The sequence below is a fragment of the Agelaius phoeniceus genome, chromosome Z (assembly GCF_051311805.1).
Source record: "Agelaius phoeniceus isolate bAgePho1 chromosome Z, bAgePho1.hap1, whole genome shotgun sequence".
Classification (NCBI taxonomy): Eukaryota; Metazoa; Chordata; class Aves; order Passeriformes; family Icteridae; genus Agelaius; species Agelaius phoeniceus.
Genome location: NC_135303.1, coordinates 54,207,674 through 54,234,331, shown reverse-complemented (window position 1 = coordinate 54,234,331; position 26,658 = coordinate 54,207,674). Strand labels below are relative to the sequence as shown.

General features: G+C 36.2%; 1 protein-coding gene across 2 annotated transcripts in view; it reads right to left on the bottom strand.

Annotated features, from left to right (window-relative positions):
- CNTNAP4 (contactin associated protein family member 4) overlaps window positions 1–26,658 on the bottom strand; it is a 202,627-nt gene that overhangs the window by 155,661 nt on the left and 20,308 nt on the right. For both annotated transcript variants that reach the window (XM_077171392.1, XM_054652497.2), the window contains exon 2: window positions 1,077–1,187. In XM_077171392.1, coding sequence (XP_077027507.1) covers window positions 1,077–1,187 — 111 coding nt within the window. The remainder of the gene's footprint in view (window positions 1–1,076; window positions 1,188–26,658) is intronic.

Below are 26,658 nucleotides of genomic sequence, written 5' to 3'. Positions count from 1 at the left end.
TCTGGTCATATTATTAAAAATGACAAATGAATAAGACATTCAAACCTTACTCTGTTCAGTTGCATGAACCTGAGGTACGCAGAATGAGAAGGCAGACAGTCACAATCTTCTAATTAAGCTACCTGCTGTTTTGTATCTACATGAGTTCAAATGAGACCAGATGTAAGGTTATAAGCATTTCTAATGTGTGCATACAGTACAGGGCAAAGCAAAGGAAATTAAAAATCTAAAAAATGCATTTTAACATAGCATAAACAACTTCATACACATGAAAAGAGCCAAATGGAAAAAGCTTTCAAACACACATTTTTAGGGAAGACCAATAGGAAAATGCTAACTTTGGTGATAATACAGGCATTATTTAAAATTCTAAGAGCATATATTACTTCAAACTAAGGAATTCCTTCCAGAATATATAATTTCCACTGATATCGCAACTTCATCCAAAACAGAAGCTCATGCTTATACTGCATACCAGGTCAATAAAATAGATAGGGATATTCCTTCTTCACAATAGTATTTCTATCTATCAGACATAGCAAATATTCCAGTAAATCATAGAGGTTCAATGACAGAAATTATTTTGGCAGGACAAAATATTATTAAGATTTTATATACCTCTCAAATAACGCAAAATACAACAATGGACTACATGAGGGACATTATATGAATTCTCTAAGTCACCATCACTAATATTGTGGCTGAATTGGTAAGAACTAGATTCTGACCTAAGACACAATATTTCAGTGAATTTTCCCAGGATAGTGCCTTTGAAACAGTTAATTCATCAGATTCCTCATTGGTAATAATTAAATAGAAGTCAGTATCCATAGATGCTGCCTCTTCAATAAGCTCACAGAGCAGCTCCAGCCACCGAGGGCTCATGTTGTCAGACAGCTTAGGATAGGGTGAGAGGTTGAGATTCATAACTTCCTTGAGCTGAGACTACACTGTCATTCATGGCTGGTATACAAACACCAGACAAAAATTACTTGAAAGATAACATATGCTCTTGAGTATCTAAACTGTTTTCATTCCAACCCAGAATTAACAACTGACCAGTAAAATTCACTTACCCTCTCTTCGATTAAGCCTTGCAAATCCAGGGCTGTGACTGCTAGACAGCTCTGATGAGCTACTGAATGAGGACTGAGGCAAAGCAGACACCAGCTGATCATCACAATTATCTGCCAATGAAAAATATCATATTCAGGTTAATCCCACAGAACCACGCACTGGAACTAACAGAATCAACTCCACTTCTGAGAGCAGCATATCTCTAAATACTTCCTCTTGCTGTAGCATGTGTAGAAGTGTCAATACTGAGGCACAGGTTTTGGGTTTTCTTACCCAATATTTCATGAGACAACCAGACAATAATTGATCATGTTCTTTAACCAGCTGGTTTTACCCACTTCTGACTTAACTTCTGCGATCATACCAAGGAATGGTTCACTGTCCACTCACTATGATTTACATGAATAGCAAGTGACACATTCAATTCTCTGTTGCAGCATCAACCTACAACCTCACCACATGTTTTTAATTTACTTTTGACCGGATGCCAGCACAGGTCTTTGCAATCACTTTTAATGCGCAATCACATTTAATACAGCTGTTTCTAAAAAAAAAAAATCATAAAGCCAAGCAAACTGAATGAAATTAAACAAAAAAGTAATCTCATCCCTCTTAAGCATAGTAAACATGACAAAATGGAAAAATTTTTGCTTTTCAAATGGTATATGCATTTGACACAGACACAACAAAATAATCATCTCACAATTATTAGTATACAAGTCCTAACATCATAAAAATAAAAACTGAGCATTTCAGAAAAAGAAGACTTAACTGCAGTTCACAATCAATTGTGAAGAAACAAGCAAATGGTAATCAATACTCTAGCTTTAAATGCCTCTCCAGCTGAATTACTACAGAGTAGATGTGTTCATTCTCCATTTAAATTTGAAATGTATCAATTGAGAATCGATATCTGATCTAGTTCAGCTGAAAGAAAATTAACTTTAAGAAACTAAAGTACAGCAAGTCCTTCCCTAACTCTACTGGGGCTGGCATCAGTTCTTTACAAAAAGAGGAAATTATGTCAAATTTTAGTCTTTATGAAGTGTTTCTTTTCAGGATAATCACATTCTTTGGATGCAACTAGTAACTGACAAGTCATAGGTGAATTCTTCTTCCAACCCTTCTATTTGTCTACTAGGATTCACAGTCAAAACCCATAAATATTAATGAATACAAAATCTTTTCCTTACCTTAGTTAATAATTAAGTGTTTCTGCTAAGTAATTATAGATATTTCTAATTAACCGCAGACTTTAATGTGAATGTCTCAAGGGGATTTTTGATCACATTCAAAATTTCTTGTTTTGAAGTTGTTTAATTTAGTTCTTTGAGGAAAACTCTTTCTAAAGGAAAGGCCTAGTAGTGGCCTTGACTGTTAGAGTTAGAAATTCTCTCCTAAATTCTATGAATAATATCCATTCACAACAAACAATAGGTTTTAGTCATTGCTCTTGATAAAGTCACATATGCCATATTCTATCAAGATCAGAGTACTTCTCTCATAAAAAAGAAAGAAATAAAATTATTCTTACTTTCAGAACTTTATTTCCTGTTCTAGGTTTACACAATGAAAAAGGAAAAAAAATTATACTACTCTTTAGTGTCTAACTACAAATTCATTTTTTCACTTCATTATCCGCAGATTAGATTTACAATGTTGAAAGAATTCTATTTGGGACGAATTGTACAACTGGTAAACACAAAAAAGAAAAAAAAAACCTGAAGATCTTATGAGTAAATGCATTGCACTGGCACGTCTTAGAAAAGGATCTCATTAGTGAAATTTCTTTACAGCACAGAAAACAGAAAGAACTTATTAGTCATAAATTGCATTAGAAAGAGAAGAATGTCATGATGCTGTGCTTCACACAGAGAGCTACTTACACTGCTGATTCAAGGGAACACTTCAAGTGTCACTGATCCCTTTTCTACAGCCAAAGCCTACACTGTAAGTCTAGATACCAAGATGAATATTAAGAGGAGAAAATAAAAGTCATTTTTACTCAAATCTATCTGCTTGATATACAATCAAGGACCCACAGAATCACAGAACACCTTGAGTTGGAAAGGACCTTTAAAGGTCATAGAGCCCAACACCCTGCTATAGGCTGGGACACCTGCACTAGACCAGACTGCCCACAGCCCCATCCAACCTGATCTAATGTTCCTGAGTGTGCAGCATCTACAGCCCCTCTGGGTAAACAGCTCTAGTGTTTTACCACCCCCATCATAAAAATTTCTTCCTTGTAACTCATCTAAATCTACCTTCTTTTGGCTCAAAACCATTTCCCCTTGTTCTGTTGCTACAGACTTTCTTATTAAGTACTGAAAGGGCCACAACAAGGTCTCCGTGGCAGCTTCTCTTCTCCAGACTGAACAATCCCAACTCTCTCAGCCTCTCCTTCAAGGACAGCTTCTGCTCCATCCCTCTGAACATTTTTTCAGCCCTCATCTGGACCTGCTCCATAGGTCCATGTCCTCCCCTATGCTCAGAATTGCAGAGCTATTGCAGCAGAATGTCTCATCTCTCTCAAATGCTTCATAATTTAAATATTGATCTTCTGGTGAGAGGTGGCATGTGTTATGAAATGAATCATCGGGAATGAGAGCATGCCATTAATACATAGAAGCACTAGTAGATAAACAACAGCAGGCACACTACTTTTAAATCACCCCTGGGTATAACTCGTCACAAATTTCAATTCAAAATAAACCAAAAAAAGCTACATTTCTGCTGGATGGATGATACATCTGCCTTTGTAATGTTAGCTTCTGCCAAATACATTTTTCACCTTTTTTCTTTTTAATGTACATGTTGGAAAGGAATCAATGGTACTGAATTATTCTACCCAGATGGTCTAATACATGTGTATTTGTGGAACACACATATTGCTTTGAGATATTCCCAGAAGAATTCTATGAGCACTTAGCATTTATCATATAACAGTTTATGTCAAACTTGATTTATAATAGAAAGGCACATAAAATTTTGAATATTAAAAAGAGGTATTATCCAAAATCCAACAGTCCATGATATGGCTTTTTGCCTTTTGCACAATATGAGAAATGAGCAATTTGTCACAAATAGATATACACTGAATAATTATACATTTATTTTACAACAGCCACAACGCTTTATTTCACAAAAATGACTTCATATAAACTTCTGCTTTATTGCTTAGCACATGTAGCTTAAAACATATTCTTGTGGCAACTTCCATTGTGCAATTTAACTCAAAATTTAGTACTAATTCCAGAGTGAAATCAAAACACTTTGTAAAAATTGTCAAGAAGCAGATGGCCAGTATGAACTTGCTTCTCAATGTAAATAAAAACAAATGAAAGAACAGTCTCTACAGGGTGAAAATTCTGTATGCTTTCATTTACACTGGAAGATATTCTACATAATGGAAACACTGTATGAATTCAGTGCTTTCTCACATGCTGACAGTGACTGTTCATTTCTCTTGGACAGCCTTCCACTGCTCAACAGAACACATCTCACTGCTGAAGGCAAGGTAGGGCTTTCTGGTGATATTTCACTCAGCTTCTTCGAGGCTAAAGGAACACTTAAAAGACCATTCTAACACAAGATTTAAAACAAGGCATTTTAGTTAAAAGTTGTCTATCATATAGCACTTATTGTATTTTTTGTGATAAATATATATTTTCTAAACAGTACACAAGAATACCAAAAACATAAAGAAGCCCTGGGTTTCTTTAAGATGCACAAAAATCTGGTAACAAATAAGGTTTTGTGAAAGAAAAAAAATATTAACAAAATTCATGTTATCTGTTATTCAAGAAAAGTTTTCAAGCTATATAAGGCATGCCTTTCCATATACCATAATTCTAGTGTGAGTTTAGTCAAATTTATAAAGCAACTGAGGCATTTTAAAGGAATAAAACTCTGAAGTGATGCATGAATAAATATGCCTATCATTTCTCTTCCAGCTCCAAACAATATCCCATTATACACACTCAGAGTAAGCCAAGAAATTTTTAATACGCAGTTACTATACATTACATAGATCATGCCATATGAACTACAACAAATCAGTCCAAATAGGATATCATCCTATAATAATAACAGTTACAATATCAATATTTACAGTTATCATCACTATGTTTATAACATTATGGTTGAACAAATAAATTTTGTTTCTTCTACCAAAGGAGCTGCTTGCTGAAATAAAAACTGTAATAAAAATAGCAGAATACAGGGACAATCTGAGATTTAGTCATTCAGAATGTATGTGTATATTTTAATTTCCATGTAATTAAAAAAACCTAAATTCATTTACAGGCATAAACCTTTTATTTTCTGTGAAAATTTAAGAAATATATGGCACTGATTTTACTTTGAATGGAATAATTTCTTTGTCTGAATTATCAGCTTGGTCCACAATAATGACTAACAGATTTTAATGCTTTTCAATTTGAATGCAAATTTACTCTAAATAAGCAAATGTCAACATACAGTGTCTAGCTACCACAAGTTGATGTGAAAAATTATATTCTGTTCATAACTATCAAAAATGCATTACATCATCACATTGACTTTACTCATGACATATCTTAACTCAAACACCCCAACCCAAGTGCACACACAAATTAATATATTGCAATTTCACTAATTTTACTTTTTAATGAAATTATTTTCAGCTATTATATTGTTTCATGCACCTTTTTTTTCTTAAAATTCAATTTATTCCAAGCTCCCTCAACCAACAAGAATTACCAACTCCTTAATTAACTATTAAACTTCTCATCAAGCAGGACAGAAGTAGCATAGAAGGAAAAAAAAATTATGATGTTTGACTTCCCAAGAGACCTATCAAGTTCTTCAGTTTTATGAAGGCAAAAAAAATGTTCCAGTAAACTACATGAAAACAAAACAACAGTAAAAAAAAACAAACCAAAGAAAGTTTTGCAATTTTTTCTCAAGTAGGAAAACTAAATACCTAATCATCATACAAATAGAACAGCTAAAAACAACTAGAAATGCAATCATAGTGGAACAGAACAGAAGAGGCAACAGCTCTGGGAGTCTCTCAAAAGTGTAATAGAGTTCATCTTTCCCATGCAGGTAAGCCCTAAGAAGGATCAATTTTGCTATCAGCTCTTAATAAATTAATGTCTATGATGAAAAACCTCATGGAAAGGAACAAGACTCAAACAATAAAGCACATGTCATACTGCAGTAACAAGACTAGGGCTTGCTTGCTAAAACCTGCCCTCCAACAGGTATTTATTAAATCTTTGGTTCCGTTATGTGCACTTCGAAGTTTCTTCTCCCAACACTATGAAGACCACATATTCTCTAGCCTGTCTACTCTTTTCAACAAAAGAGACTTTAGTTTCCCCAGGAGTGAGCATCTATGTCATTTTACCTAATAGAATTTTAAAGTATGTTACTCGTGGTAATTTAGTCTTTGGTCAGTGTGCGGGCTTGTAATTAGTTCCAAAACATTCACTGAATTTAACGAGATTCCTATGACATAGGTGAAAAGAGATTTCCCCTCTCCTTGTTTTCCTGAGAGGTATTGACCATTATGCTGGTCCCAATCTTAGTGAAATCTTCATCAATAAGAGAAATGAGGAGAAGTCAACAGATTTACAGACCATTAGACCTTCAAGTTTCAGGCTGCCTAGCAACACAACATGCAATGTCACTTAAGATGAACCCAGCCTGTCATTACTGCTGCTTCTGGTTCTATATGCTTATGCTTGCATTTGCTTCCCGGACAGGGATAAATTATCCTTTTTCAGAGAGCCTAAGAACTTCTTTATCTCAGGTCTACTGCTGGCTATTTGTAGCTAGAAGCTTAAAAAGAACCCGCTAGGAAAATTGCACTGTTTCATTCATGCCTTTTGATAGCCACCAGTGTTTTCCATTCTTCAGCTCAGTTTATGGAACATATTAGGCATTTCCACATAATTACATTTCAAATGCATGTAGTAGCCAAATGAGTTCATAATGGCTTACTTCACTAAGGTTTCTGCTGTTTGCTTATTTGAAAGAGGTTAATCTTTGAAATTTTGAAATTTTACTTGTGAGTAGCTCAGGCGAGTTTTCTTAATTTATTTATTATTTAAACACCAGTTTTCATTAACAGATTGCACTTATTTCTTGAAGACAGTGGAAAGAGAAGGCAGGGAGCTGACTATCAAGGACATAACCCACATGGCAGGACTGATGATTTTCTTGAACTTGAAAAAAATTCTTCCAGTTTTCTGATCATCTTTTCCAGATAGCAGCTAACAGAAATTCAGCACAGGATTCTGAGACTTAGCAGTCAATTCTTCCTTTTGTATTCACATCAGGCATGTGACTTTTAACAAAATGCATGAAATGCTGTATTTTCTTCCTTTCAAGGAGCCATCCCTTTTCACAACTGCAGCTATTTCATGCCAACAAGAAATCAAGAACAGCTAGTGAGTACAAAAAACCAAATTTCCTCTGTGTTCAAAGACAACCTTGTTGCTCTCCGGGGACATGAAAGACTTTTTGTGACTAAACACAGCGAACGTAAAATGACAAACCAGAAGGAATAAGATAAACACTGCAGGTAATATAGATCAGAATTTAATTATACAGGAATGGAAGGGACACAAAAAATGTTTCCCTACAGACACTTGCAAAGATTCACACCTTGTAATAGATCTTCAGTTGCTGGCATGGTTGTTATATAGCTGGAAATGATGTTTTCCTTAGGTTTTTATTTGTTTATTTTTATTTTGCTTTTATCTCCTCACATGATACTTTTGTTACATATCTTAGGGAAAGGGAGCAAGAAAATCACAGAGTTCTGAAAATCCATGAGCAAGTGAAATAAAGGACTTCCTTGTTCTTAGTACTAAGAAACCAGCGACAAGTCAGAAGCTCTACTACTACTAACTGACACTAAAGACAACTGAATTAACTCACTCCTGATTCTCTTGGTCTTTTCCAGAAACCTTAAGACAATGATTCAATGCAAGGCGAGTACTGTCACTAAAACTTAACTCTAAATTCCTACTACCATTTGAAAAGTTCTTACAGTTAAGTCCCAAGATGATTATATAAAGACTGTATTTTTTCATAGATTCCATTTACATTTTTTATTTGTGAATTCAGTAGTGAAAAAGCATATGATCCAAAAAAACATTAGACTAGGAAAAATTAAACCTGAGAGGTGATGGGAGAAATGCACAACTTCCAGTTAGGATCTTCTTATTCACTTTGAAAGAATAAGACAAAATTTATTAATTAAGCAAATATGCTTCAATAACACTTTTAGATTAACTTCTTCAGGATGTATCCTACAGTAAATCAAGTAGAAGGGCTTCTACTAGATGGGCAAGTTTTGTCTTTTGACTTAAAGGCCTATTTCTTCTCAAAAAGAGTCAGAATGGCAAAATTAGGATAAACATTTTCCAAAACATCACAGAATCAGAGTTTTGTGGTTATTTGGTTGTATAAACTCAAAATAATATTTAATTAATATTTCTATTTCTGAAATATCATGCATTTTCATTGAGTTTTGGTGGGGATCTTAGCAACTTGGACTACAGGGTGAAAAAGGCATTTAGTATAAAAAGACAGTAATAAATTAAATGTTAGTAAGTATGATCTTATGGGTAAATAAGATTAGATCAAATTATTCAGTAAGTCTAATAGAGTTTTTTCTGGGAAAAGCTATGAAAGACTAATGCACTTGATAATGTCAGTTGGAAGTTTCTCAAGCACGCATGGTAGAAAAGACAAGGTTTTTAGAGAGAATGAAAACGAATACATACATTGTAAGGGAATTGAAAAAATACTAACAGTTTATAATTAAAATATTTCATATAGATCTAAAGCACATAAACTTTACCATCAGCATTCATTTTTCCCACGTCATTGTGCAATATATGAAAACTAATTTTGTAGCACCATGTAATGTTCATTCTCATGAGGTATGTCTTTAACTTTCTTGCTGGTTGATTAAGTTTTCACCATCTTAATGCTAGGTCCTAGTGTTTTTTAAATTTGGAATATTTTATTAGAAATAAATTATTTTCATCCAGAATAACATAATCAGATAACATAACCATGTTTCTCGAGATCAATAAAAGCCTCTTTACCACAAGAGAGGATATTTTACATGCCTTGTTACCAGAAGTACACAGAAATCTTTTTGCTTTTTCCTAAACTAGCAGATGCACACGAAAGGGGGAAAGTTTGTTTGGTTTGATGAAAGCTTTGACTATGATTTAACTACCTCAAATTTTGAGGTAGAGAGTTTCACTTAGATTACACTTCACCCAAGCAACAAACTTCCTATTCTTAAAAATAAAAAGAACAGTTCTCCTCTAAAAAACAAACAAACAAAAAAAAAAAGAAGTAAGGTTTAATGGGAAGAATCAATGAAATTCAATGCCTAAAAAAAAAAATTCTAAAAACCCCCCTCATTTAATCCATGACACTAACAACAGGCTCCTCATGATCACTTACTTCCAAAGGTATGGGCTAGTTCTGCTCTGCTTGAAAGTTTCTGACAAGCAATGAAATTCAAGAGCCCAAGAATGCTGAGGGCAGTACAAATAAAATCCTTCTTATCGCACTGTAGGAAAAGAGGAAAAAAGTGTATGCACTTATTCATTTCAGGATTAAAAGGGTCAATATACCAAACTGACTCCTTACAGACTGTAAAAACTGTCCCAATAATTAATATCTACACACACAATGTGTAATAGTATTTTGCAGTTGTAAATTCCATTTTTATATTTAAATATGTTTACTGCTAGGGAATAATATCTTTTTTCCAGATCTACGATTTTCAATACAAGATTTAAAGTCTACCTTCAGCTGTAAACCTTTGGATCTTGCTGTATTGTCTCCATATGAAGGAAATAATCTCCTTTCTTCACTATCAGTTGCACTATTTCAAGTGAAAGTTTATGCCCATGGTGATAAAATTACCTCAAGAATTCTTAAATAAAACAAATTATTTACTCTTATCCAGCAAGCCCTATTTTCCACACCCTGTATCACTTTGTAGGCATACTTAGAACAGTCAGCATTTGCAGCTTTTTCTTGAAGGAAAGGTACAAGCAGAAATACTGGTAGCAGGGGTCAATCCTCTGGGCTGAAAGCAAATTTTCATCGATTACTTTCGTATACCATATTTGTCAAATTTGCTTCTCAAGGCCCAAGATGCTGTTCCATGAAACACAGGGTATGCCTCCAGCTCTCCTGTGGTTGTCTCCACCATTGAGAGCATGCAGCTCTTGCCTTGGTAGATGTGCAGGAGCATGATGGAATCAAACCTTCTCTTATTTGCATTTTGATCTGAGTCAGTTGGTGGTGCTAATATGCCAAGGATGGAGGACTTGATCCCTATGTGGATCATTCATTTAAGAGTTGGACCTAGTGATCCTTACAGGTCCCTTCTAACTCTGAATATTCAGTCATTCTGTGACCACTGTCTAGCATACCACAGAGGCTTTACTTGGCCTGCTTGATCCCAGCACCTTTCACAGTTATGGACAACCTGGGGGATAGTGTACGTGGGTAAGTCCACCCCTTGACCACAAGCCCATATGGGTGCTGCATCTCTTCCCTGATGAGGCATCATGGGCCCACCAAGTCAGAAATAATTCACCCTTATGGTGCCAGTCCAACTCCTCCTGAGACATTTTAATCTTGGCAGCTCAATCCACCTGTCCATTGTTGTGATGTTCTTCAGCAGCCCAACTTTGGGCACATGAGTTTTGCATCTCATGTACATCTCATGATGAACTTCTACAGCCAACTTCTCTATCCAGGCAGTGATATCTTGCCACAGTTCAGCAGCTCAGGTGGGTTTGTCTCTGCGCTCCCAATTTTTCCATCCTTTTCCATCTTTTTCCATCCTTCCGGCCACCTCCACAGAGCATCTGACACCATTCATAAGTCAGTGTAGAGACAGAGTGCTGGCCATTTCTCTTTCAGCAATATCTAAAGTCAGGCTTTCAGCTCTGACTTGATCCACCTTGTTCCTCAACAGCTTTTGTGACTCATCACATAGGGCATCCATTTTTGATGCACCCCTGCAGATGGCAAGAACCATCATTTCAGACCATGTATTGCTTTTCATTTTCAGGTAGCTGATTATATTGTGTGGTCTCCTCAGCACATATCATCTTCCCCTCATCCTCTGATGATGATGGTCCCAAATTTTTGACTTCAGGCCAGTTAGTGATGACTTCTAAGATCCCTGGAATATTGGGGTTTCCTATTTGAGCTCACTGTGTGAACAGCACAACCCACTTACTTCACATCACATCAGGGTCATGATGTGCAGAAGGCACTTTGAACATCCATCCCAGCACTGGCACTCAGACTGCCAGGAGGAGCTATGCTTCAGTGCCAATCACTTCTGAAGCAGTTTGAATCACTTCATAAGCTGCCCTTTTTCATTTGGGGTGTAACAGGCCTCAGATCTTTTGTATTCACAACTCCAGAACCTCATGAGTCATCCTTCAGTCTCCCTGGATACTTTTTGCCAGTCTCCAGAATGGACAATTCTCTCCAACTGCAGTGTAGGGTGCATTTTTTGTATCCTGTCCTGTTCTGACTGGCTCTGTATGAACAAGGGCTACTGTATGAACAATCCCCCATTTAATTTGTTCAAAATCTTGTTGCTGCTCAGGACCTCATTTAAAATCATTCTTCCAAGTCACATGAGAGAGAGGGTTTACAATCTGACTGTGATCTGGAATATGCATCCTCCAAAACCCCACAACACCCATGAAAGCCTGAATTTCTTTTTTGCCCGTTGTGGGGGACATAGCTGCTATTTTGACCACATCCACTGGAATCCCACGACGTCCATCTTACCATTCATCCAGGTTCACTCCAGGGTTAATTTATGCAGTAGCCAGTAGAAGACCAGGACAGTCAGGTTATTCTGTACTACCTCATGTCATTGAGGATGACCTGAGGTGGCAGAGAATAACCTGAGAGGGTGCAGGGGAAGGGGAGAAGGGCTTCTTTCCCATCGAGCAAGTGTGGTGGACTGAGAGGTGGGGTAGTTCTGGTTTCATGCTGGTTGGAGTGGTTTGGGTGACACTGGTTCTGTGCCAGAGGGAGTGGTGGGGGTAGTATGGCAGAAGGGGTAGTTGAGTGTTGTCTGTTTTCAGGGGTTTCCTTGGCGAGCAGTAACATTTATTTTTTGTACATTCTGTTGTTAGTGTTATTGCTGTTATTATTCATTTCCTTATCTCATTGCTGTTTCTCATAAATTGCTCTTATCTCAACTGTGATCTTTACTTTTTGTGCCTGAAATTCTCCTCTCCAGCCTGCTGCAAGGGGGGGAGGGAAGGCAGAAAGAAGCAAGTGAGCAGAACTGTGGTTTGGAGAGTCTCAGTAGGAACACTAAATTGGGGAGTACTATTCCTAAACCATGACATCAGTTTATTCCTAAAAACTGAATTTACTGGGGAGGCCCCTTCACCTTACTTTCTTTTATGGCAAAACCAGCCTTCAGGATTATTTGAATTGTCTTCACCTCTTCCTCAAAACTTCCTCTGCTGTGTTGCCACACACCATGATGTCATCACTGTCCTGCAATTGCTCTGGAGCTTCACCCTTTTTCAGTGCAGTCTGGATCAATCCACAGCAAATAGTAGGGCTGTGTTTGCAGTTCTGGGGCAGTCAGTTCCAGGTGTATTCCATGCCCCTCCAGGTGAAAGCAGACTACATTCAGGCCCTGACAGTCCACTGGACTGACACACTGGCCATATAGGGCTGTTAAAGGGTGAGCAAGGCTGGCTGGCCACTCCCTGGGTCTCCATCTCCCAAATCACCTCATGGCTGGGGACCACAGAGTCCCAGCTGTGCAGTTTTGCTGACAGTGCAGTGATGTGGTAGTGATCAGTACCTGTTGTTCTTTGACCCTCAGCAGCCCCACAGCAGAAGGGTCCTCTGAGAGACCAGGCAGGGTATGCAGCTGTCTATTTTCCTCTGTCTCCATAGCAGCTATCCCAAAAGCCTAACAATGACCTTTTGGGTCCTTGAAAAACCGTCTCCTGAGGTAATCTATGCCAAGGATCCATGCAGGTTCTGGGCTAGTCACAGTGGGGTGTTTTGCCACTCATTCCCAGCCAGGCTCACTCCAGCTTCCAGTGCAGTCAGGTATTGGGATTCCCTTGTCACCCCAGAAACAAGAGATGGATGCTACCCCTACACATCTCGATGGCATGAGGGTATACTGTGCTCTGGTGTCAACTAAAGCTTTATACCCTTGCGTGTCTGATGTGCCAGGGAATGGGATCCACAGTCCAACAGATCTGACTGTCCCTTTCCACTAGCTGGCTGGAGTCAGGGCCCCTCTAGTCCTGGTCATGGCTCTCATTGCTCATTTCTTGTAAATATAAAGTGAGGTCCCTTCAAGAGGCCCTCAAGTAACACCAGCCCTCCTATTCTGTCTGAGGGAGGATTTGCCCATTGGAAACTGGAGTGGCATTTATCCCTGAAGAACTTCCTGTGCTACCTGTTTTTCTTTTCAGCTTATGTACCCCTGCTGTTAGTGCAGAAGTGGGCTTTCCATCCCACTTCATCATGTCCTCTCTGTGGTCAGGTGGGTAAAACCCCATGTTACCTCATGGCATGGATCCTCTCTCTCACAAGCATGGGATGCTTGCTCCCAGTAGAAGAGACTCTGGTCCATTCTGGCAGGGCATGGGACATCTTCTTTCTAATTTGTTTGAGTCTTTTGAGTCTGTCTGCAGTCTTGGACAGTTTCCACAGACAAGTTACATTTTGGCAGGGAGGAGAAAAAATGATCATCACATTCACAGAGTCAGGTAGTCACCTGCATTGTTTGTTCTCCTTTCATTGGTATCAATGCTGATGGGATGGTCTACAACAGTGGCACACTGTACAAACTTCTGCCACATGGATTGTGTACACTGGTACTCACATGGATCTACACAAAGGTCTACAACTTGTTATTTGAATCCTTATAGATTACTTCCAGCACAGCTCATTCTCTCAGAATTTTCTCCATTGTGCTCCAACGGCTTGGGTGCATTATTACATCACCCTTCAGAGAATATCTTTCTCTCATGCTTGACAGAAGACCTCCAAAGTCTGAGAGTTTCTGTCCTCTTCTTAATCCCCTTGTCAACACCTACATCCCCAGAACAGGGATCCCAGTTTCTTGGCTTCACTACCATCTAGTTCCATACCATGGGCCATGATATCCCAGCATCAGAGTGGGCGGGTCACATGGGGCCATTCAACTGGCAGCTGAAATTTATTTATATGTCTCTGAGCTCACCCAAGAATAGAGACCGGATGATTACCTCTTGCTCTGTCACTTCCTCCTGTTCTGACAGCCCTGCTTCCTCTTCAATTCCTCATTAAGCTAATGGATTTGTTCTTGAATCTTATTTTTGTATAGGGGCAACTGCTGCCTGTTGCCTTGCTGCCTGTTGCTCTGCTTTCCTCTCCTCCACCTGAGTGCTGTATAGTAACAAGCAGTGCCTGGTAAGTAGCAGCCACAGCCCAGCATGTTGCAAAACTTCATGCCTCTCTGGAGCTGTCACAGAATTTATCCTCCAGATATTCTGCCACCTAATCAGGGTCCTGTAATTTTTCAGGGGTGGACTTCTGAAACACTGGAGCAGAACAGTCCTTCAAAAGCTGGCCCATTTTCTTCCACCTCCCATGCCATTCATCCACCCTCGAGGGCAGATGTCTGAAAGATCCTCCTAAAAATCTTTTTTGTCACTCTTTTGTTGGCATAAACACAGGTGTGAACCACCCTCAGGAAACCCTGCAGACCTAGCAACAAGAACATGCTTTCCTTAACATCAAAGGGAAATTCAAAATTCTCAAAAGCTGTTGTAATAGGCTTGAAGGAGGAAAAGGTGGGGGATGAAAGGCTGCAGGAATTCATGCTCCCCTGTTCTTTCCAGTGGGTACAGTTATTAACAGATTCCCAAAGGTAACAACCAAGCTAAGGATAGCACAACAACACTGAATACACATTCCAAATTGTCTTCATTGCCCTTAACGTTCTGATGTCACAAGCTGGTATCACACAGTACAGCAAAAAAAAAAAAAAACAACAATTGTGATCCCTCTCCCTGCTCTGAAAAAGAACATTATAAGGAGCACATAGTGCATATATAGAAATATATACAGATTAGGTACCACAATCACATGAAGAGACCAAGCAAATTGTGACCAGTGACTCAGGATCTAAACCAACAAATGATTAGATCAAATTTGTTTCCAATCTTCTCTGGAAACAGAAACAAAATAAAATAAAAAACAATAAAAGTAACAATACTAATGATAAAGTGCACAAAAAAAGAGAGGAAGGATTCACATTGCTCACCCTCTGTGGAAACCCCTGACAACACCCAAAATCTCTCTCTTCCAGGCTTCCTAACATGAAAAGGAGCCCTTCCCCCATCCCCAGAAGATGATGTGAGGTGGTGTAGAATAACCTCTGAGTCCTGGCCATGTCCACTCCCAACAAAAATTCATTCTGTCCTGGCCTAGAACCAGGACACCTCATAACAGAGATGTTCCAGTTCCCTAGTCAGTTTAATAGCTCTCTGCTGGACTTATTCCAGAAGCTCCATGTCTCTCTTGTTCTGGGGAGGCCTGAATGGGACACAGCACTCCAATTGTGCCTCACCAGGGCTGAGTAATAAGATCTCCTGCCATGAACTACTGGCAATCCTCTTCCTAATGCACCCCAGAATCCCACTGGCTTTCCTGGCCTCAAAGGGCACACTGCTGGCTCATGGACAATTTGTTGTCCAACAGGACTCCCAAGGGGCTTCTCCACAGAGATGCTTTCCAGCAGGTCAGTTCCCAGCCTGCACAGGTCCTTGTTCCACTTTTGTATCATCAGCAAACTTGCTGAGGAGGCAGTCTATTTCTTCATCCAAGTAATTTCATTATTAGCAGCATGTAATTTGTATCCCAGCATATGTTATTGACAAAACAGGATTAGATTAAGTACCTGTCTCTCAGGCATCCTTCTAAACAATGCACAATCCAGTGATCTCACCTTAGTGATCTCACCTGTATGCTTCAAGATTGGCACTGAGTCAGTTTTAATGGAATTTAAGATTTCCTATATTAATAACACAGAAGGCAATTCTTTAATCAAAGTTTTACCCAGCAATACTTCACATGACTGAATTATTGAAATATATATTAGAAGTGCTTTTAGCATTGGTTTTTAATTAATATGTCATTTACTCCTTCTGATAATTACTAAATTTTTAAGTTTAAGAATTGATCTGAATCCTACAGCCTTAGATAACGTCCCACAGTAAATCAAACCTACAGGTTGTTACACAACTTTGTCTTCTTAAATCATATCCAGACCTTTATGAAAGTGGTTTCTGCCACTAAAAACTTTCATTACAATTTCATCAAAGTCCAAATACAATTACTTTTCACCTCCTTTCACAAGTTTTTTAACCACTTTAAAACTTGCAAATGCCAATAAGGAACAGTGGTATTAAGACCCTTTTAAAATGCGTGGACATGAATGCAACAAGGAGTAACATCTTCTTTTTTTGCAGTATTTAGGAACAACTGAGACCTGGTATCATCATGTATAACAAACAATGTAATAAGCTGTCAGCTTCACTGGAATGTATGATTAAATCTGGTATAATTAAAGACACAATGAAACCCTAAAGAAAAAAAAAAAACAGGAACATCATCAAGAAAAGCATATTAAATTTGGAAATATTTTCGATTTCCCAGGAATACCCATGCAAACTTTCTGTACTGATTTGCTAATAAAAATGAGGAGTATTTTGAAAGTAGGAAACTGTTTTAAGCAGAGGTAATATCTCCATATAAATTTCCTATTTATCTATCATATTGTAAAAGGATACAATAAAAAAACAGTACAAATACTTACAGCAGAAATGTTACACACTCCTCACAAATCTTGAAGCTTAGGCATGCACACCTCATTGCATGTCACTGCATGCTACAGTGCATTCTCAATTACTATGTTTTGCTGGAACATACTTCTCTTTCATTTTTGGTGGCATTTTTACACTTGCCCCTTCAACTGGAGTGAATTCACACACTATTACTTTTTGCATGCTTTGGAAGAATTATTCTGAGAGCAAACATTCCAAACTACCTGCATAGACAGATAATGCCTAGTTCTTACCCAGGTACTTTCAATCTCATTAAATTCACTTTCAATTAAGAAAGAAGATAAAGAAAGAATTTGGAAAATTTCATCTTATGAAAAGGGAAATCCCATAACATCAGACAACAAACCATATTTTTTTTATTTCTCTTTGTCTGTCAATTTTTTGCTCAATTACTTTGCTGTTCAGATCTTATAAACCATGGTTGCCTGTTCAGGACTGTTTGTCACAGAAAATACCAGCTGGGGAGAGCTCTTCCATTAATGAACATGCTGTGCTGCCGCCTTTTGACTGCTTCCCTAACTCTTACAGGCAAACTCATCTTCCAAGTCTCCTAGGGATTCAGAAAGATTTAATTTTTCCTCCCATATCTCCTTCTATTCCCTTCTAGAGATGACTACTCTTCATAATTAAAATAATCTTTGTTCCACTTCCTTAAATACACAGTTGTATCTTTTCTAGGCTGGCTGATGTATCTACTTTGCTAGGTAGTGAACAGCTCCTTGCTCCAAAGGGATAATACCCTTCCAAGCTCTTGGATTGGAGCGTGCTACCACACATGTCTTTTGCACTGGATGAGTTATTCAGTATTTATCAGTACACTAGGGAAGATTAAAAACACCTGTGTGTGACTACCCATTTAATCTGTTTGGGGTGGGAGAGAATTTGAGGTGACCTAGATTATGCTACATCACAAGCACACTTTAAAATGTCCTGCAGGTCTTGGCTGCAGTCCAGTAAACAGAGAAGACTGAGTTCTTTGTTGAGATAAAAACAAGTTTTCATAAATTATGTCTTTTCAATATTTCCCAAGAGAAAATATTGTACAATCATATAACAAATGTTAAAACACCAGGGTGGATTCCACAAATTAAAACTCCTTAAAATGCAGTCTTCACAGGGACAAAATCTAGCAATTTCTTCTGTGACTGGAGATCCAGAATGGATACAACATTTCTCTAGGAGTTACACAGAAGTTTCTCTTAAATACCTCAATAATTATTTCCTCTCTAAAGTAAAACAAATCAATATTTCATGTGGAACCCAATAGACATTGATTAAATCTAAAATGAGTAAAAAATAGAAGGAAGACCAAAACTTCAGTGCACAAATTTCCACTCCTGGTTCAATGCTCAACTCTGTCCCAGGAAGAGAGACAAAGGAAGATATGTTCCTTTCCATAACCTGCTAGTTTTGCAAATTCACAGCACCTGGCTAAATGCTAAGCAGTGAGAGTTTTACTTCATGCCATTTTTTGGGACATTTCCCTGAAAATCCTCCCAAATAATTTCCTCTGTTAAACTGAATTTTGGCACAACTCTATCTGAATAACCAGATACTACTGCAATTGCTATTACTGCTAATAATAAAAACATGAAAGAAATACGGAAACAAAATTATTTGTAAGACTTTTGGATAAGTCTTCATATAGCAACCATAATTGCAAAATCTCTTCTAAAACTGGTTGTATTATTGCTTGTAATGAAACAAAGTGGAGGGAACTACACCATACATCTAAATAAAACAGGGGACTGTACACAATTTTAAGTTATGATATATTAGCCTTATGACTTTAACAGTGATTTGGGTAGTAATAATCAGCAGCAGCAGCGGCATAATCATCATAAGGAGGTCTTAAAATAGGGACTTTCATTTCTTTACAAATTTAGTTGAAGCTGTCTGTGTATCTGGCACTGCATTAAAACATAGCCTAAGCAAAACTGTGGCACCATGCTTTGCCAAGTCAGTCTAGCCCAGAGAGAAGACTTGAACCACTTTATGCCATATACATTTTTCCACTGTTTTAGCACTGTAAATGGAATTGAATACGGGAACTCCCTAATACATGTCCAAATCATTGCACAGTACATCTCAAACTGACGCTTGTTTTATGATGTGTAGACATACATTTGAATTAGTACCTAAGTTTATGAGGATAACATTAGTGCAATATGGCACAGAATGAAAGGAAGAGTACTATCAGTGTTGTACACAGTCAGTCCTACATTTTCCAACAGCATACTTGTACAAAGTAGGGAAATAATTCCTTCTTCCTTTATTTTTTTTCCCCTTATAAATACTTTCAATAATTAAATTATTAAGCAAACTATTCAGAGATTTTTTGAAACTTCATTTCCACCCAATTTAACTAAAGTGACTTAAAGCATATCAAATAATGGAAATATTGAAAGAACAAATCTATAATGTACAAAACAAGCCTGTCTTCCTTGTGGTTTTGTTTGTTTGTTTGGTTTTGGTTTTTTCTTTGTTTTTAACTGCATTTCTAAGAACGGATGGCAAAGAGATTGAATTCCAAGATTCCGTTTCGTCAACATTTTATTCATCATTTCTTGACATGACTTGAAGAAAACATACCCTAGACACCAAATTTTTTGTCTCAGGAAGGGATGAACACAGGGTTCTGACTACAATGAAGTTTTATTGTTCATATTCAAATAGAAGCCACACAATGCCACACAGGGCAGAAAAGCAGCGGATGGCAGACCATTTTAAATTATGGTGTCTTTTTACAATGACTTCTACAGTGATTTGGAAAGAACTGCCTTCCAATAAGGAACTTTTGATTGATTGGCTGGTTGGTTGGTTGGTTGGTTTGGTTTTGTTGCACAAGTTCATTGGAAGCTAACTTCATTTAAACTGTAGACTAGGGAGCACAGTGGCATAATGGGATTCCAGATCAGCCTAGTCACCACTAATTGTAGGAAAATTTAAATGAAACCTCTAAAATTATATGTCATTATATTCTGAGAATTTTAAATTATTTAAACTGAAAAGTAACATCTCAGATGCTTATTTTCTCATAGTAAATTATTTGCTGCTTTTTCTTGATCACATTATGGCATTTATATCCTCTGTAAGCTATAATTTTAAAAATAAGGTAATTCTCATCCAATCTTGCAACAATGAAATCACCAGAAACAACTGCCTCAAATAATACAGTTACATAGCTACATCTGTGTTGATTAAAGGAAAGCAAAATAATGCAATAGCATTGATAATTTTTGTTAATTTACTCTGCCTGCAAAAACCTTCAGTATCAAAAATCATGTAGGTTCAAACATTCATACCAGGAGTGCAAGGCTAGAACTGACATGAATTAGGGCCCTCTATAACAGCTCAAAGTCATGCAGATCCCCCTAAAGAGGAGGATTTTCAGGTCATCAATTCACCAGCTCATGACTGTTTTAAATTATGAAAGCAAGAATAGTTATCTGGTCTAAAGCATTTTTGTTTTCCCTCAGTTGAGAGAGAAAGCATGAGAAAAAAATAGAAGTCATTATGACCTGACTTTTGAGTAAATCATATCTTCCTTTCAATCATCACCAGCCTTCTGCAGCCATATCTCTGAATGTTATTTTCCACAGATGTCTTGCAGTCATTGTGAATAATCTAGCTGTATAGCTAGATTGTTCACAACATTAGTATTTTTTTTTTAAAACACTCAACATCAAAACTCAAAACAAAGGAGTAGTCCTTTGATTTCAGAAATTTAAGGTGAGACTTTGTAGTGCTTAAAGTTATCAAGCCTTCCCTCACAATTACGTTAGCATAGAAGATTAAAGCATTTTGGACGCAAACCTAAGTTATGTATATGGGGGAAGACTGACTTTACTGATCTCACAGCAATTTTTCTTCCTTAAGATTACACTTGCATTAACTGTGGGATCAATATAGGACTTCCAAAACATAGGAGTGGTTTCTTTTAAGTATGAAAACACAGTATGTGCTGACAAAATCCTACTGAAGGAGGCAACATTATTTCTCTAAATCATTACAGCTGAATTTCTTTGCTGCATAGTGAGCTTTGATCCTCTTAGTATACCTAACTAAACATGGGACATATCACAGTTACTTGGATTTAATACATGACACAGTTTATCATAGGGAAAATCCAAGTCCCATATTATGTATATAAAACTCATAGTAGAAAGCCAAGCAATAATGGAGATACTCAGCTAAGAAACTGATTTTCACTCCTAGCTACAGTATTTGGTTTAAATTGGTTTATTTTTCTTTTTTTTTAAACTTTGTGAATAATTTTCCCTTTTTCAGAAAGTTGAAAATAAAAATCCTTATATTACAAACATCTACAATTTCTCAAAGTAAAGAATTTCATGCTTGATTTTGAGGAATTATAGTTTTCAGTTACAAAATCAATTTGATATTAGCACATGGCTTATCTTATCTAGACTACCTACATCACATTACACTTTAATATAATTTTGAGGCCTCTTATTATTTAGTTGCTATGGAAAAATGCATTTACAAAAGAAAAGATTCCAGTAGTTATGAAACGCTACATAGACAGTAAGTAGGGAGTAAAGCTCCAAAAATTTCAATAAAGACGGATTATAAATCTTTACAAGAAACTACTCAAAACTGAAGCACTACATTGATTATGAATAATAAAATTTACTGAAAAACAGGAAAAAAACCCAAAGGGTTGCATTGTTATGAAAAAAATGAAAGCAAACTCTTAGAGGTTTTTAAATTAACTGAAAGAAATTATTTCATCTATCAATTAATTAGATCCACAATTAAGTACTCTGGAAAAGAGATAATTCTATAATTAATGACAATAAAAAAGATCTATTAATATAGCACATAGGGAAACCTTCATTTTACTGTTTTCTTCTTGCATTAAAATGTGGGTAGAGTAAAAATGAAGTCACAAGGCAAAAATTAAGTCCAGCAGATGGTGGAGAAATCCTAGAAGAGTAGGTACTTCATAAAAATCCTAGAAGAGTAGGTACTTTGTAAAATAAAGTAGTATCAGTCACCAAAATATTAATCTGTACCTCTGGTGTCTGCAGGAATTGCAAATCACAGAGTTAGCTGATGCTGAAAAACCTCTTCACTACCACACCATACAGTGTAATGCTTAGTGTAGAAAACTGGGGGAAGAAATTAGAAGGAAGAATTGCCTTTGGAGCAATTCTCTTTCATCTTTGTAAGTCACTACTACACGTAGTAGAACCCTGCCTTCCTGGAGATGACAGAACACCTGACTGCCAATGGGAAGTTCTGAATGAAGTTCCTGTTTTGCTTTGCTTGCATGCATGGCTTTTGTCTTTCCTATTAAACTGTCTTCAGCTTTAACATAACACCTGAAAACCAAAAGTTACACCCCAAGTTTACCTCCCTTCCATTTTATATCAAAGAGTATGTCTAAATGAAAGAGAATAGTTAAGTTTTTCTGTCTTATAAATAACAACAACAACAATCCTACAAGCCTCTCTATGCAAACAAATGCACTGAGAAGTTTTCAGAACAACTTGGAATTTAGTAGGCTACCAAACAAAAGTGGAAAATCAAACAAGAGATACATGATTGACAGTGGAAATTGTATACTGTCATCCAGCACTGAAAAGAAGGAAAAAACTTTGTTTAACCCACAATTTCCTCTAGAGCATTGGCATTGTCACAGACTGAAGTAAAAATATCAGAAAAGTTTAAATAGATTTATAGTTTACATCATGTTTATCTTCCTTTAGCTATACACAGATTAAAAATATACATGATTCTATGGATTATAACTTCAAATATATTAAAGTATTAGAAGATTAACACTCAAATATTGATGTCGCTTTTGGAAGCAAAGTGTGTTTGTATTTATTCTGATATGTAATTACCTTATTATAAAAGCCTGTGCATTTTTTAATTTAAAAAAAAAAATTCTTTTCCATAGAAGACAATTCTAATATTGGCATTATAATAAAATAGGATTTTTAAACTTCATAGCAACCCATGTTTAAGAACTGAATTTTATTATTACTAATTTTTATTTTTATTATTAATAATTATTTTATTTTTATTATTACTAATTACTAATTTTAATTTTTATTATTACTAATTTTGATTCTATGATTTACAGAAAGATTCACTTATTCAACCACAAACAAACTCAGTGGAATTAGGTATTCACTGAAGATTTGTTTTTAACTGACAGCATGAGATACTTGTCAGGTGTTTAATTCTGCAGAAAGGGCATTTAGTTAGTTTCAGAAAGAAGGGCTGCAATGATCATACTTTAGAAGAGTTTGTGATAACTTAACAATGATTCCCAAAGGCAAAATCCCACCATTTATAGGTTTGTAAAGACTGAAAGGATTCACTTATAATTCATTTACCATTTCTATAGTTTCTTGGTAAATCTTGTTTTAATTTTAAAAGGTCTTAGCACTAGGAAGGACTGGATCTCAGCACGACGGAAGTGAACAGAGCATAAAATTGCCCTTCCTTTTCTTATGGAACTGCTATTGGACCATTTTATTAGTTAAGAACTCTGAAGAAAACACTCAAGTTTTAGTTTGGTTTCCTTTTTCCATTTTTCTTTTTTTTTTTTTAACTTGAATACTGAGTTGAATTGAAATCACACCTAAAATTCATAGTATTCTTGGAAACATTCTCTTTTGGACACACATTCTCTTCTGGAGTATTATCAGAGAGATAATACTCCAAAAGTAGATATCACCCATTGTAAAGAAATTATTTGCATGACAAAGTTTAGATTCACTGTTATAAAGAATAAATCAATTGCACTTCTGATATGTGTAATGCAGATGTTTTTCTACAACAAAATTCTTCTATTTACAGTGTTAAAAAACAATCAGTTTAGCATGGGGTGTCTTATCTCAACTTTCCTTAAATAACACTACTTATTATCCTTAGCCTTTCCTACTTTGCTCTTTTTCCCTCTCTTTGAGACAGATACTTTTGGGGTAGATTCCGGTTTTAGTTTGATTTTAGAATTTAGTTTGCTTTTCTCAGTGTGTCTCAAGCATCCAGAAAGTAGAGTGGACCTTGCCAATGAACTCCATGATGATTTAGCTTTTACGTTATTTGCTCATATTCACTGATACCTTTGCAGATGATTCTTCAAGTGACCATAAGATATTGAATCACGACACAAGTGTTCACCCAGTGTTATTCAAATGAACTGTCTTGCTCTACACATCAAGAAGAATTTATGTGGTTAATAAAATGGATGAAGAAACAAATGGGAATATTCCTCTCTCTGGCCAATTGACTTTTTTCCCCCTCTGACCATGGGTGGAAAGTACATATGAAATTAAAAGATCTGTAATTCACAATCTCTGAAACCGGAACCTAGAATAATTAATTTATACTCCGTTCTAAATTAAAAAAAAAAAAAAACCAAAACAAAAGCAAGGAGCAGTAGTATACACGTATACGCATCCACATTTTTTTCTGTCAGATTTTCTCATTAGATTACTTTCCTGAGATGCTCAGCATGAACCTCAGGATTCAGTGCTTTACAAGAATAAACACTTTCACTACAAAACAAAGCTCTAATTAAGAGCACAAGGAGACTTTAAAAGGGTTGAGAATAAGGAAAATTATCTTTGAGCCATGTGATTACAATATTTCTGTCCATCATTGAAGAGAATTTGAGTCAAGTTTAATTGACTTAAAGTAGTATATATTTTAAACAATAACAAATTTGCAATCACATAATTCATTTCTTGGAAGGTTAAAAAATATAAGTTTTCAATCATATCCAAGAATGGTCTATTTAGAGCAAAGTGGTGCTTAATACTTTTGCCACAGCAAACCTAAATGCTCTCAGATGAAGATGGTGCACCACCATATTCAGGAAACTACAGACTGTCCTTGTTTAATCAGCAACGTTCTCCTTCAGAGCAATTTCATAACATTTACATCAAAAGCAAGTAACAGCAAATAAAAAGAAATCACAGACTTATTTACCTACTTTGAAGCAAAACTAGCCAGCAAAATATCTGCCCATCTTCATGTTCAGTTTACTTTTCATAACATTTGCTTCAGATAGATGTATCACAAACTGCTAAAGGTTTGATGTTTCTTTTCTGCACTTAATAGTTTAACCAGGAGTTTATAATTTCCATGGTGTGCTGGTGCAACACAGACCAAAACTGAAATAAATTTCTCTCTTTCCTGTTTAGTTCACAATACCCATTACTGTGACATCTGAGTGTGTAATTTTCAAGATATTTACCTTCACAAGACTTTCTGACACATACCAGGTGGTGTGAATAAACAAAGTAAAGGCTTGGTGGCTGTAGCACAAGCAATATGCAACTAGACAGTTATTTTCTCACAATTCATACAAGAACTTAAAAAATCTACATCAAGAAAGTGTTAAAATGTTGAACTTGGTTCCCTACAGAAAAAAGACATAATAATTCTGTAACTATGTATTTCTAGTGTGTGCGTCTATTTATGTCTCTCCCCTATTCTGCTGTCCAACTTGGCTTTATGTTTCCTTATTTCAACTCAATTTTAAGAGCAGGATGTGAAGATAGTAAAGTTCATTAAAACTTTGAGATCATAATGGAAAGGGATTTTACTAAGGATGCCAGATGGACCTTCTTCTTATAAGGCACCAGAAAATCCAAACAATCAACTACAAATAATCACAAACACAGATAAATGCTTCCAGTGGTACTCAAAATGTCTTTTATCAGTTTATATACATTCAATTTTATACTGCAAAATATAAATATGGAAAAATGTAAATCCATATCAGTTTATATATATTCAATTTTATACTGCAAAATATAAGTCCATCGAAAGGTGGCTTCTTTAGTGGTGATCTATTCTGTTTCCTCCTCAAACAGAACAAAATTAATTCATTCATACAACATATTTCAGATTTATTTAAGTATTTCTGATTTATTGAATTAGAAAACTCCTAGATATATGAAAGATAAATATTTTACATTTTTAATAAACATTTAAAATCAAATTTTAATCCATATTTTACATCAAAATTTTAAATAGAAAAATATATTTTTAAATTAGATATATGAAATAGAAACTTCTAGAAATTCAACTCCACCTTTCCTTATTTCAGCTCCATTAATTACTCTCAAACCCTTTTTTTTATTAGAGACAGGACCAAGCTACACTATGACATACTGCATGCACACATTTCAGCTTTTGAAGTGTTAAAATCTTTAATCAGCTCCTGCCAACTTCTTCCCCTTACAGAAATTCTTATTTGTAGAAATGGAATGGTTTTATTATTATAATATCAGATCTGTTAAGTTTTTCATTTTGTTTGCCATCCTTCTTAAAAATTTCAGGTTTTAATATGAGGGAGAAATAAAACTTGAAAGAGTAGAAATGAAACAGAGGTTCTTCTCCTCTACATAGAGAACAGTGTAAGTGCACACAGTCATGTAAAATCAGCGTGCGTGGCAACTGAAGAAACGTGCTGATGATGTCTTAAATACCATTGAGGAAAACCAAATTTGAAAAAAGCTCTATCAAAATTGAGAGTTTTCAAAGGTTTCAACTGCCTATGAATAAGGTTGACACTCATCATTTTATAGAGTCCTAAGAACATTGACCTTTAGCAGGAGAGTTCATGGTGAGCCTGCCAGGAAATTTTAAAAACAAA